General features: G+C 44.0%; 1 protein-coding gene across 1 annotated transcript in view; it reads left to right on the top strand.

The window, feature by feature from the left end:
- The window catches only part of ITGA9 (integrin subunit alpha 9), a 447,613-nt gene that overhangs the window by 408,839 nt on the left and 26,617 nt on the right, over window positions 1–12,157 (top strand). The window contains exons 25-26 of the mRNA XM_077129816.1: window positions 1,023–1,142; window positions 5,215–5,316. Of these exons, the coding sequence (XP_076985931.1) occupies window positions 1,023–1,142; window positions 5,215–5,316 (222 nt within the window). The remainder of the gene's footprint in view (window positions 1–1,022; window positions 1,143–5,214; window positions 5,317–12,157) is intronic.

Raw genomic sequence — 12,157 nt, 5'->3', positions numbered from 1 at the left:
TCTGAGTGGTGGCTCCCTGGGGGTAAACATATGTAAAAATTTATGGAGATGTATACTTGATATTTGTTCTATTTACTGTATGTAAGTTAAAACTCAGTTTTTTTTTAATGAAGATGTTGAAGATAAAATCATAATGCTTTTCCCAAGCCTCTTTCCCCCATATCTTTAGTTATTTCTTTAGCTTGTTATTTCAACTGTGTGAGCTTTGCCGCTTGAGCTTTGGCCCCTCATTCACCACTTCCTTCTTCATTCTCTTCTCCTGCAGAAGAAGTGGAACTCTTTGCCACATGGAAAGTCTGGTTTTTTTTTTACTTAAATGATGCTGATGATGTGTCTGTTTTTAAAAGCCCTTAGAATTTAAAATCGTTAGATGTAATGATATCTGGTTGTTTGATAGATAGAACTCTGTGTCTGGATGAAAATTCTATCTCAGACATGAAACATCATGAAGGTGTGTAAATATACATTATGGATTCTATAATGCAAACAAGAAACATTCCTCTTTTATAAGTTGAATCTGGAAATTAGGTTTCTATCAGTAACTTGTGTGTTATTGGGCAAGATTCATTTGACTTCCTAGCCCTCTGATCTGCCCTGGCTTAAAAAAAAAAAAAAAAAAGGACTTGAAAGTATATTTTGCGCCGCACAGGCAGAAATTACATAAGCATGTGAGAAATACATCTTGTGTTTAAAACTCATAAGTAGAATGCTTCTGGAATATGCAAATGTATTTCTTCTTAGAAAGAATGATCTCTCCGTGTGAAATTCAAATTTTCTGGCAGTGTGAACTCATGACCAGCTTTCTCTTAGTTGTTGAATGTCTGAATTGAAGAAATGCTCTGGGGCCAAGCAGGAAATCGCTATGGTTGCCCTCTGGTGGCCAGAAGAAATGACTTCCTCTGCATGGAATTACCTTAGTCACCAGGAAAATAGAAGCTCGTGGAGTCCACTGCACTATCAATTGCTGTGAATTTGCCTTTGTTCTTACTACCAGCTGACAAGTCTCTTATTTGTCTTCTCAGGACTGTGAAAAGCCAGGGATTTCTTGCCTCACACTGCATTGTAATCTCAGCGCACTCGCTAGAGAAGAAAGTCGCGCCATAGATGTTTACATGCTGCTGAACACAGAAATACTCAAAAAGGTACGTCCTAGGGAACTGCACTCTCAGGGGTCAGGTAAAAGCATTTGAATTGGTTTCTTCATCCAACTCTGGCTCCCCCCCTTTTAAAACTTTCTTGACAAGTACCTTTGGTCATTCTGCTTCTAGAAGATGCCAGGACAATCTGTCAGTCCAGTGTGGTGCTATTGGCCGCAGCCTGCTGAGCTCCGTCCCAGGCTTCATCCTAACAGGCTCCTCGGGTGTTTTGTGTGCACAGTGACATTTCTCATGCTTAAGCTCTCATTAGTATCACCTGAAGAGCAAATTCCTGGGGTGGCGTCTGAGAGTCTACGTTTCTGACAAGCTCGCGGCTGATACTAATGCTGAGGGTCTGGAGATGACACTTTAGATCCAGGGTAGGCAAATTGTTTTGTAATGAGTAAATAGTAATTATTTTAGGCTTTGTGCACCATATGGTCTATTGCAACTGTTCCACTCTACACCTGTATCTTGAAAACAGCCACAGACGGTACTCAAGCAAATCTGCATGGCTGTGTTCCAGTTAAACTTTATATACAAAAACAGGCAGGGGGACAGATTTGGCACTTAAGTTGAAGTTTGCCAACCCCTGCTTTAGATGACACCTTGTATTTTAGTTTCTTAGGTTACTCAAACGAAATGGGCTAGCTCTAACAATGGGAAATTATTAGCTTACAGTTTTGAGGCCGTGAAAATATTCAAATTAAGTCGTCACCAAGGCAATGCTTTCTTCCTAAAACCCAGCTGGCAACGATCCTTTGCTCCTTTGCCACATGTCAAGGCACATGGTGACCCCTGTCGGTGTGTCCCTTCTCTTCTGGGTTTTGTTGCTTTCAGCTTCTTGCCTCTGTGCCTCTCTCTCTCTCTCTCTCTCTCTCTGTCTCTCTCTCTTTTTCCATCTCTCTCTATTCCTTTTATAAAGGACTCCAGTAAGAGGATTAAACCCATCCTGAATGAGGTGGGTCACAGCTTAACTAAAGTAATCTCCTCAAAAGGTCCTACTTACCGTGGGTCTGCACCCTCAGAAATGGATTCACTTTAAGAACACATTTTTCTGCAGTACGTACAGCTCCAAACCACCACACCTTGTTTCAGCAAAGTCCAACTTTTGAACCTCAGGTGACTCTGCTATTATGAGTTTATCAAAAGTCATTTTTTTTAAAAATACCTCATTCAGTGAATTGGTGACCTTTGAAGAATCATACAGACTTAGTATAATTTATTTTACTATAAGAACTGCTGAGTATGAGAGACCAGTTCCAAGAAGATGCTATAAAAATGAGTACATATGAAGACAAAACAAAATATGGGTGTTAGCCACAGAGATTCTGTTTATTTTCTTTTGAGAAGACTAAAAATGTCTTAGTCCATACAACCCCATTACCATGTGAATGAATAACCTTAGAAAAGCTATTCCACGTCTTGTTTTGTTTTAAACTAGGCATGGTGGTAACCGTGCTGACCTGAGATCATGCCTGCACTGGGGGATGCAGGATGTTTTATCCACTTTCTACTTGTAGCTGTTGAGGCTCCCTCACACCCATGGAGACTTGTGCATAACTTTGGTTTCCCCGGTTTGCTTTGGAAGCAAACTGTTTTGGGGCAACGTGGACTCACACAGCAGTGCTTCCCTGTTGTATTGCTCCCTTAAAAAAGAACAGCATTGGGAGAGGGCCAGGAATGAATTAAGGCCCCAGTGGCCATGCCATGATTGCAGAAGGGGGTCTGGATGTTCCGAATGATTAGAAGTACCTTCCTGGCATGGGTCCCCAGGTCGGGTATGTGTTTCTGCATACCAATGCGTCCTGTCCATTTTCTGGACAAATGGCACTGCTGACAAGTTTATATCCCGTGCCACACTTACAACTGTTGACAGAGCCGTGATTATGGTGCTGATGGTGGGAAACCACCCTGATTTCTCCTTCACCATCAGCCTAGATGACTGCTACTTGCACTACTTGCAAGGCCTCGAGCAAGTAGGTGCAAGTCATTTGCACCTACTTGCAAGGCCTCGAGCCTTCTTTGTGCACAGCGCTGTGGCCTGGTTCTTTTGCATCTCTCTCTCAGCGACCAGTGGTAACCCTTTGCCAAAGAGCATGCCCCACTGACTGCTGTCCTCACGGCTCATCCAGCTCAGTGGAGCCCCCTGCAAAAGAAAGCCGAGGGGTGTTGTATGTGGGTTTTGGAGAATCAGTCTCCAGGTGCAATTCCAGGTGCAGAGGGAAACCTAGAACAAGGCTATCCTGGATGCCAGATAGGGCTCCAACTGCTCGTGGAGCTTGGAAGGCAGTGCGACTTCCTGCTGTAGCCAGCCAAGACCTCCCTCGGGGAGTGGAGGACAGAACAGGTCCAGGAGCCGGCAGGCCTCCCTGAGGATTTGAAGCAATGCCAGCCTTGCGGTTCGCCAGGGCCTCCAGTTGTGTTTATTTTCCTTTTGACCCCAAGGTCTGGCCTCAAACAAGGAATTTGAGGTTTTATTGTTTTGGCCCTAACAAATTTTCATTTGAAACACAGCATCAGGTTTTTTAAATCATGAGAGGATTCAGATTTCTTTGAAAGTGTTCTTCCAGACCCTGAGTCTTTCTTTATTTCACTTTCTCCATCCACCGGCAGCCCGTCCTGTGCCAGGTAACCCATCGGCTTAACCGTTAACTTTGGCAGTTAATTTTTTTTTATTATCATCATCCAAGATTGTTATAATAATTATTAATGTCCAAGATTAAAGATATATAGCACATAAAACCACATATTTACAAAACCGATAAGTTGGTAAAAAATTATTTGCATACGAACTTATTTGTTGCTTAACATGAGATAACCGGGGTAGTCTGAATAATAAGCTTCCCTGAAGTGTTTAAAGTATGTTTTAATGTTGTTTAGAGAAAGGATGATAATTTGTGCATAAATCCCAGGTAAACGATGCAGAGTGGGTCATCCCGGGAAGGCCTTGTGGATCCTTTGGTAGAGATGAGCAAGTGGCCTCCTTGGGCCATTGCTATAGGGAGTGTGCTCCCCATTCATGGTTTTCAGTAAGCATGTTTAGCCAAGGGTAGATCAAACTTGCATCTGAATACAAACCTCCTTGCCTGACAGGCAAATTGAGGAAATTCTCTCATATTAGGAAGCACCAGCCTCCCCCAAGGGTGGAGTGCCGAATATAGGCTGCCAAGCATGCCCCAGTTGCCTGCCCTTTGTTTCTACCATGGAAACCAGCTTCCTCTCCACTCAGTCATCAATGTAGCTCCGTCTACACCCCTGGCTCAAGGTTCTGGCCCTTCCTTACGCTGTAGTTTTGCCAAGCTCTGTCTTTTTCCAAATTTCTTCTCCAACCCTGCCTTGGAGCCGTTTTCTGATCATCTGAATCTGTGGCTTTGAATCTGGGCACAGCTAAGACTTCTGACTCCCTCTGGTTGGTAACCTCTTCCTGAATCTTAGCTGTGCCCCCATGTAAGTCCCCCTTCTCCTTAGACCATTGCCTTTTACATCTGGATTTTATAATTTATAGGCTAGGCGTGACCCCCTTTGTCATCCCTCGAGTAGTACCTTCTTTTAATGTTAAATAGCTTTAACCCCAAAATAACTTCTTTTAAGACCAAAGGAAGAGTTAAAGGTACCTTATGTGGAGGGTTTACGGGTTGCAATCAGGGTAGGAAGATGCTTTAAGAATGTAAATTAGTTGCCTTCTATGGAGTGCCAAGCCTGGATTCACTGTGCATAATTAAATAGCTTTATTTATCCATGTCAATATCAATATCCAAATATCTTATATATATATCTTACCACTTGGAAGCCATAGCACACAAGCTGACACATGTTAATGACTGGGGCAAACTCCATAGTTTTACATGGCATCCACCATGATATGAGGGAATTCTAAAGAGAAAGGCTGGAGGTCCATATTTTATTTGGGTTCTTGGGGATGGAGAGGAGTCTAGTAAGTGGTCAAATTTGTTTCACCTTTTGTCTGGTCTCCACGGAATATTAGAACTTATCAGTTCTGCCTAATACCTCAAGGCCCAGCCGTGGTCACTGTAGAAAAGAATTCTGACAGTGAATTGTATGGTTTCCTCCACAGGACAGTTCATCTGTCATCCAGTTCATGACCCGAGCCAAGGTGAAGGTGGATCCTTCCTTAAGGGTGGTGGAAATAGCCAATGGGAACCCAGAAGAGATGACGGTGAGTTGGCCACCCCTGGGACTAGCCCTCCATGGAGGGTGAGGGAAGCTGGGTGGCTTGGGTGACTTGGAGCTGCAATTTGAGAGTTTGTGGTAGACCCAGGACCATGCCTGCCTTGGCTTCCACACCCCCGGGCAGAACTTCTGCGGTTTGTCGCTGTTGTGATAGCGTGGCTCTTTAGGATGCCATCATTATGTGAAAGGTCCCTGCTATGGCCCGCCAAAAGAAAAATAGTCTGAAAGTACCCTTGACAGGGCTTGGATTTCCACTGTGAAGCCAAGACTATTTTTATCTTTCTCTGACCTTTCCCTGAAACCTCGTCTCCCTTCCCAATCACATTGGTCCATGGATAAACATTGGGTGTTTTAACACAAGTTGTTTGAATAACTTGCAGAGATCACGTCCAAATATCCAAGCCTTGGAAACGTCTCTTTCATTCTGTACATACCCCCCTTGTCCTCCCTGAAGTGGAGTTGACATTTAGGCCTCAGAGACATGGGAGGGTGCAGCAAACCACGAGGCTTGGCTGTGGGGCCATAGAAGAGAATGGAAGGAAAGCGTGGCCTTGGAATTGTACTGTCTTTTGTTATTGTTCTAGGGAGAATAGGCTCATCCTTTGTTTGAGACCCATATGTTCAGATCCTAGGTGGGGAGGGAGGGGCAACAGCAGCATATGAACTGCTTTCGCCAATGTGCTAGGCAGTCCCTTTTTGCATCCCTTTCCTGGAATTTACCTTCTCTCAAAGGAGACTACACTTTCTTGGAAGAGTCAACACTCTGTGGCAAATTTATAAAGGAATGAATTGGCAAAGCTTATTTACAAACAAAGAAAAGACTGTTTATTTACTTTCAGATAACAATGGAGGTACCACATGTCTAAAACGTAGAGACAGGATGGGACCAAAGGCCACTCTGATGAGACCCTGGTTGGGAAGGGTTCAGATAGAAAATAAATCCTGGGAAACTGTTCCCTTTTTTTTGGTGAGCAAAAGACAAGGACATCGGTTAGTCCAGAATGAATATGAATCCCCTGAATGGGGATATTAAAATTGCACAAAGGTTTAGGCACTCCACACTCAATACAGCAAAGGAGTATCAACTGTAGACCCTTTACTGCTCTATCCATGCCAAAAATCATCCAAGCGTCATTTTAATAATAGAAATTGAACGGAATGAAATGGAATGACACTGGAGTCCTTCACTACTTAGGGTCAGTTTTTCTGGCAGGTCAAATATTGCCAAACTTGGCTTTTGCCTTTTCCTCTCTGACTTTTGGCCGTTGAACTGCTAACTCAAGCTTTCACCAGGGAGTGAGAGAACAGGGCTGTTGGCTGCTCAATGTTACAGTTCCACTAAAAAAAATTTACAGAATGAAATACTTGTCCAATATGAGATGTTTGGAATGTGCTGGAAGTGGAGAGAGTTCCCAGTTAAGAGCTAATGAAAATAATTAACAGGTCTCCTACAGGTGGAATCCCTTGTATAGATAAGAAATATGTATCACTGGGAATAATGCCTTCTACTAGAAAACAAAGCCTTAGGATCCAGGAAAACATTGCCTAATATCCCATTTTTGGTCATCTGTACTCTCCCCAAATACCACTTCCATTAATTACTGTTTCATTTCAGGTACAATGGTGATGTTTTCGTTATCAAGAATTCTTGGGGGAAAAAAAACTCTTATTTCAACTGATTTTTTTCTGTACTCCAGAGAAAAAATCAGCACATGTTGGAATCTGAGAATGTCCCCTTCTCCCTCCTCTCCATGACTTTGCCTTCTCAATCCATAAGCTAAAATGAAGTTCTATAAACTATTCTCAACCTTCCTTGGTAAAAATAAAACATCTTTTCTGAGTAGGTTTTCTATTTTAGAACAAGCACGTCCTTCCTTGCATGATTGTTCTGAATGCCTGGCTGTCTGTCGACCATCAATCTGAAGAGGAATTTCCATAAAAGCTAGCCACCAAATTTAAATCAGGCACAATTTCATAAGATTTTAGATTAGGCACCAAATTGTCTTGGTCTTAGAATGAACAGGAAATGTGTTGGCAGCTGGTATCAAGCTATGTAAGGGAGAGAAGAGTAAAACAATACCCAAGTTTTCAACCACATGAAATGTACATGGTGGGTAAGAACGTTTGTGTTTGTATGTTGTTATGTTTAAAAAAAAGTACATGGTGGCAAATATAATTGATAGGAAAGTTAATTCATTTTCCTATAGTTCTTTGTATCTTTTCTCTTTTTGCAATGGTATAGATAGTGATTTTCCAGAGCATTTGGTGAATACACAGAAAATAATAAGATTCTTGAGATATTTGTCTTGTTTGTTAATAAGTAGATTTGGGGTCTTTCCCAGGTTGGGTGTTAGCTTGTGCGCAAGACCAACCACATCAAGCTTATGTGGCTTTGTACAGACCCAAATCTGAAACTTCCAGGTGAGCCCTGTGTGATTGCAGGCTCAAGGTGCTGATTGGAGGTGCCAGTAATATGTTGAATTTCAAAATTCAGCACCACACTTCTTTCTTTTCAGGGAGTGAGGCAGTGGTGGGGGGGGTGGGGAGTGGAGCAAAGAAGACAAAAAGTACTGGTCAGGAATCCACAGAAATCATAAAGATTAAGAACAAAGGGAATACAGCACATCATGCCCTGGAATACTAGCCCTCATAAAGAAAAGAGAGACATTCCAAAAAGAAAATAGAGTATGCACCATAAATTGGCAGCCACAACTAGGCATAGAAGATGTGGAGTGGGGCTTTCACTGGTCCCCATATGGGCCCCTGAGGTCCACAGATGAAGACAAAGACTCAGCAAGATCCTCGTATTTTAAGTAGAATTGCATCAACTGAGACCAGAAACTCCGCAGACCAAACCAAGAGTATACAAAATCAGCCGTGCTACTGCAAGCCACCGCCCCAAACTCCATTCTCAGTCTATATGAGAAGCTTTCATGATTCACACAAGGAACCTGTTCTCTTGAAATCTTTAAATAGTGGAATCAGTGCTGGCCAATCCACAATGACACAGCCTGATGAATCAGTAAAGCATGTTGCCCTGTGGAGCATGCACCGGACTGGGCCCTTGGGGGCAAGCAGGGGAGACTGGCTGTGTCTCACATCAGCCGAATCGGAATGGGTTAGAAGAATATCTGGCGACTCTCAGAATCACCAGGAAGATGAGAGAACCAGACTGAGGCTACAAGAGGGGTCAAGGTACCTGAGGGGCCTGGACTTGAGGCTGGACCAGAAGAGTCTTGTGGGGAGCTGGCCACCACGGCTGGTCCTGGGCACTCAGCACAGCTGTCCCTGGCTTCTCCTGGCTCTTTCTCTGGAGTCAGGTAGGAGCATCTCCCTGACTGAAGGCAGGTTCCTTTTCAGTGTCCTGGCTGTGAGGGGTCCTCTGGGAAAGCAGGTCACTGGCATTTTCAGCTATTGTAGTGGGGAGGAGGGACTCTGCCTTGCCCTGAGATTTACATAGAGGAGGAGTCTGGGCTGCTAAAAGTGTCCTCTCCGATGTGCTTCTCTAATATAACAGGTCAGTGTTAGGCCAGCCAACCCCTGGCTCTTCTTGGGGCTCCCATGGCAGATAGAGTCTTTGTTCAATCACTCAGACCATTTCTTGGTGACAACTTCCTGGGCAAGATGCAGCCTTAATGAGAGACCATGAAAATCTTGCTCAAAGATGGCTGAGGAGTGTTTCGGCTTTTTGTTTCGTTCTGTTTTAAGTACTGTTCGGAAATGAGTAATACCTCCTTGCTGCGTTGACAGGTCACATTTGGGGGGCTGTTTAACAAAGCTTCTGCCATGGGAACCATCTGTCCAGAGGCATTCACCTTACCCTTGTGACCGCTGCCATCAGCTGGGACTTCCCTACCCTGCAGGTGCTGGGGAGGGCTGCTCATTCGAAGTAGTACCCAGAGATTCCACTACGCCCTTCCTCTTGGGAATGAAGGATGAGCTTCTGATATGAGGGGGGAAGTGATGGCTTGCCTAGATTGCACAGTGGCTGAGCACTCCACTCCTTGCTTGGTGCCCGTTGTCCCTCTCCCTTGTGGCTCCTCAGTCACACGGGGAAGGTGCTGAGCTTCTTGGATGGAAAGGACTGGATAAATGTGAAGGTACCCAGTCTGGAAAAGAAATTGCTGACTTGTTTTAAGGATCTCTGTTAAAACTGCCCAGGCACCCATAAAGCCCAGCCCGCTTCTCTAGGCCGCATCTGGCTCCCCTCAGGCCTCCCAGGTCTTCCCTTCTGGGCTGCGAGCAGATCCCATGCCTCGAGACTGCAGCCACACTTTCCCTTCTGAATACCCAGTCGAGCACTAATTGACTGGGACAGCAGGTTCCAATCTTATTTTCTCTGAAGCCATCTAGGTTCAATGCCCAGATTTGCCCTTTCAGGAAGTCAATTCTGGTCTTTGGGCCTTTTTCTTTGTGAATAAGGAGCACTACATCTCCCCCTGTAGGTCAGAAAGCTGAGGTTCAAACCTCATCTCTCTCAGTGCTAAATGTGACTTTCACAGGTAAACTCTGTGAACCTCAGTTTCCTCATCTATAAATGGGAAAACTGCTCCCTACTTCCTGGAATTGAAAAGGCTCAGTTTTACTAGTATGAAGCCCCTAGAAGAATAGCTGGCACACCACAGATGCTCAATGCACTTTAGCATTTCAGTAATTCTCCCCACACATGAATTGCCCCTGCATTCAACCCCCACCACTGCCCCCAGCCAAAGGTGACAGCCGGGATCTCTTGTAAATGACCTTTACCCCAAAAGATGCCATTTTAGTTTGTTGTTGCTGTTGTTATGCTGCTTCTTATGCAAAGTTCACAGTTTTACCATAAAAACTGTATATATAAAAAAAAGACTAAGTAGACTCTTCTGTACTATACCATTATGTAGTCAATCTCAGTTAAAATTATAATCTTTATGTTCCATGTGACCTTGAATCTCAAGTTATGTTGAGATGTGGGGTGAAGAGGAGGCACATTGGAAGGTCATCACCACCCTCATCCTGTACCATCATTAGAGGTGGTAGGTGGTCCGTTCTCTTCACCCACCATCCCCACATGTTGGGTGGGAGTGACAATTAAGCTCTGACCATCAGAAATTGAGAAATTTCCAGTGTAGCTTGCCAAACACATGAGTCACATTTCCTAATGTTCAGCATTTGCTGTTCATTTGGTGAATATTTACTGAGGGCGTCCTAATGGCCAGGTGCTCTACTAGGAACAATAAGGAACAAATTCAGCATGTTCCCTGCCTTCACAGACTGAGAGGTGACGGGCAGTAAACAAGGAAGAAAACAAAGATTTTACTTCGAATTGAGATTAGTTCCATGGGAGAGAATATCAGGTAGAACTTGCTTTAGGTTGAGGTGGTCAAGGGATGGTTCTCCAAGGTAGCTGAGACCTGGCCTGGGAGAATGAAAAAGAATTCACTTGCCAATCATGGGGAAAAGCTATATGAAGGTGCAGGGAGTGCTCTTTGAAGACCCAAACAGCTGAAGGGAGGCCAGAGAAGCAGGCTCCTAATGAGCAGTGAAGAGAGCGGCAAAAGCTATAACTGAACACATAGGCAGGGTCCAGACCAAAAAGCCAGTGGGTAGGTACACAGGGAAGCCATTGATACTTCTGTTTTGAGCAATGGATGCCACAATCTAATGTATACTATTAAAAAAAATCTGTGATTACTGTGTGGGGAGTCAGAATTGGAGGGGACAAGGATATATAGGGAGGCCAATTAGATGGCTGTGACTGAAGTGGCAGGAGATGGTGGTGAAGCAGAATATAGAGAGAAGTGGCAGGTTGATTTATATCAGTCAAGGTCACGGCAATTTGTGCTGGTCACATGTAGTGAACGTGCAGGAGTTGGAGGGCTTAAATGACATCCAGGTGTACAGTCCCTTGCATGGTTCTTCCACATGGGTGTCCAGTTGATGGTGGTTCTCATTACAGAAGCAGATGGTCAAGGAGAGGATGAACCAAATGAAAAATGAGCCTCCCCCTCCCCCAAATCCTCAAGAATCATGGCCAATTTATTCTAAATCCATGATTTTCAGTAGTCATCATTATTATCATCATTATCATCATTGTTATTATTACTTTTTAAGCAACAGAACCCATTTCTAAACTGGGATGTGTTTTGGTTGAATCAGGGATTAGGATACCTGGTACTCCCTCAATTCATTTCCTCATTTTCCTTTGGTAGCCTCTGCACCCTCTCCCTGAGCCCCAAACTCACTGCTATAGAAGGTTGTTTTAGGACAAGGTTTTCTGGTCCATTCCGTTCTTTCAGTAGACATTAATTGTACACCAATAAACATGAACGAGACAAATTCTTACCCTCAAGTTTTCAATGGCCTGTGGGGGGGGCACTAGACGGATTATACACATGCACACATACATACACATGTGCAGCACAGTATGGCTATATGCCAAGAATACCTGTACTGATGAGATCAGGGCAGGATTCACAGAAAGTGACCCTGAACAAATATTGAAGGAATTTTGCAGACAGACAGGGGAAGTACAGGCATTCCAGATGAAGTCAAATGGCACCTTAAATTGGGTTCTCAAGAAACAGACCTTGAGATGATGGTATGTGTACAAGTAAGTAGTTTATTGAGGATGTGTCCAAGTGGCCTGAGGAGGAAGTGGGGAGACAGGATAGGGGAATGGAAGAGGGGAAGCAAGGGTAAGATTTCAAGTGAAATCCTAACCTCAGCCTGATCCCATGGGGAACTCTGGAGCACAAATAACATTTTAGAGTAGTCCCACCTGGAAACAAGGGAGCTGAGTTTTCAGACTCCTGCATCTGCAGGTCATCAGCTAGAGAACACCCCAGGAG

Source organism: Tamandua tetradactyla, chromosome 15, assembly GCF_023851605.1.
Source record: "Tamandua tetradactyla isolate mTamTet1 chromosome 15, mTamTet1.pri, whole genome shotgun sequence".
NCBI lineage: Eukaryota > Metazoa > Chordata > Mammalia > Pilosa > Myrmecophagidae > Tamandua > Tamandua tetradactyla.
This window is presented reverse-complemented; position numbering and strand designations above follow the sequence as displayed.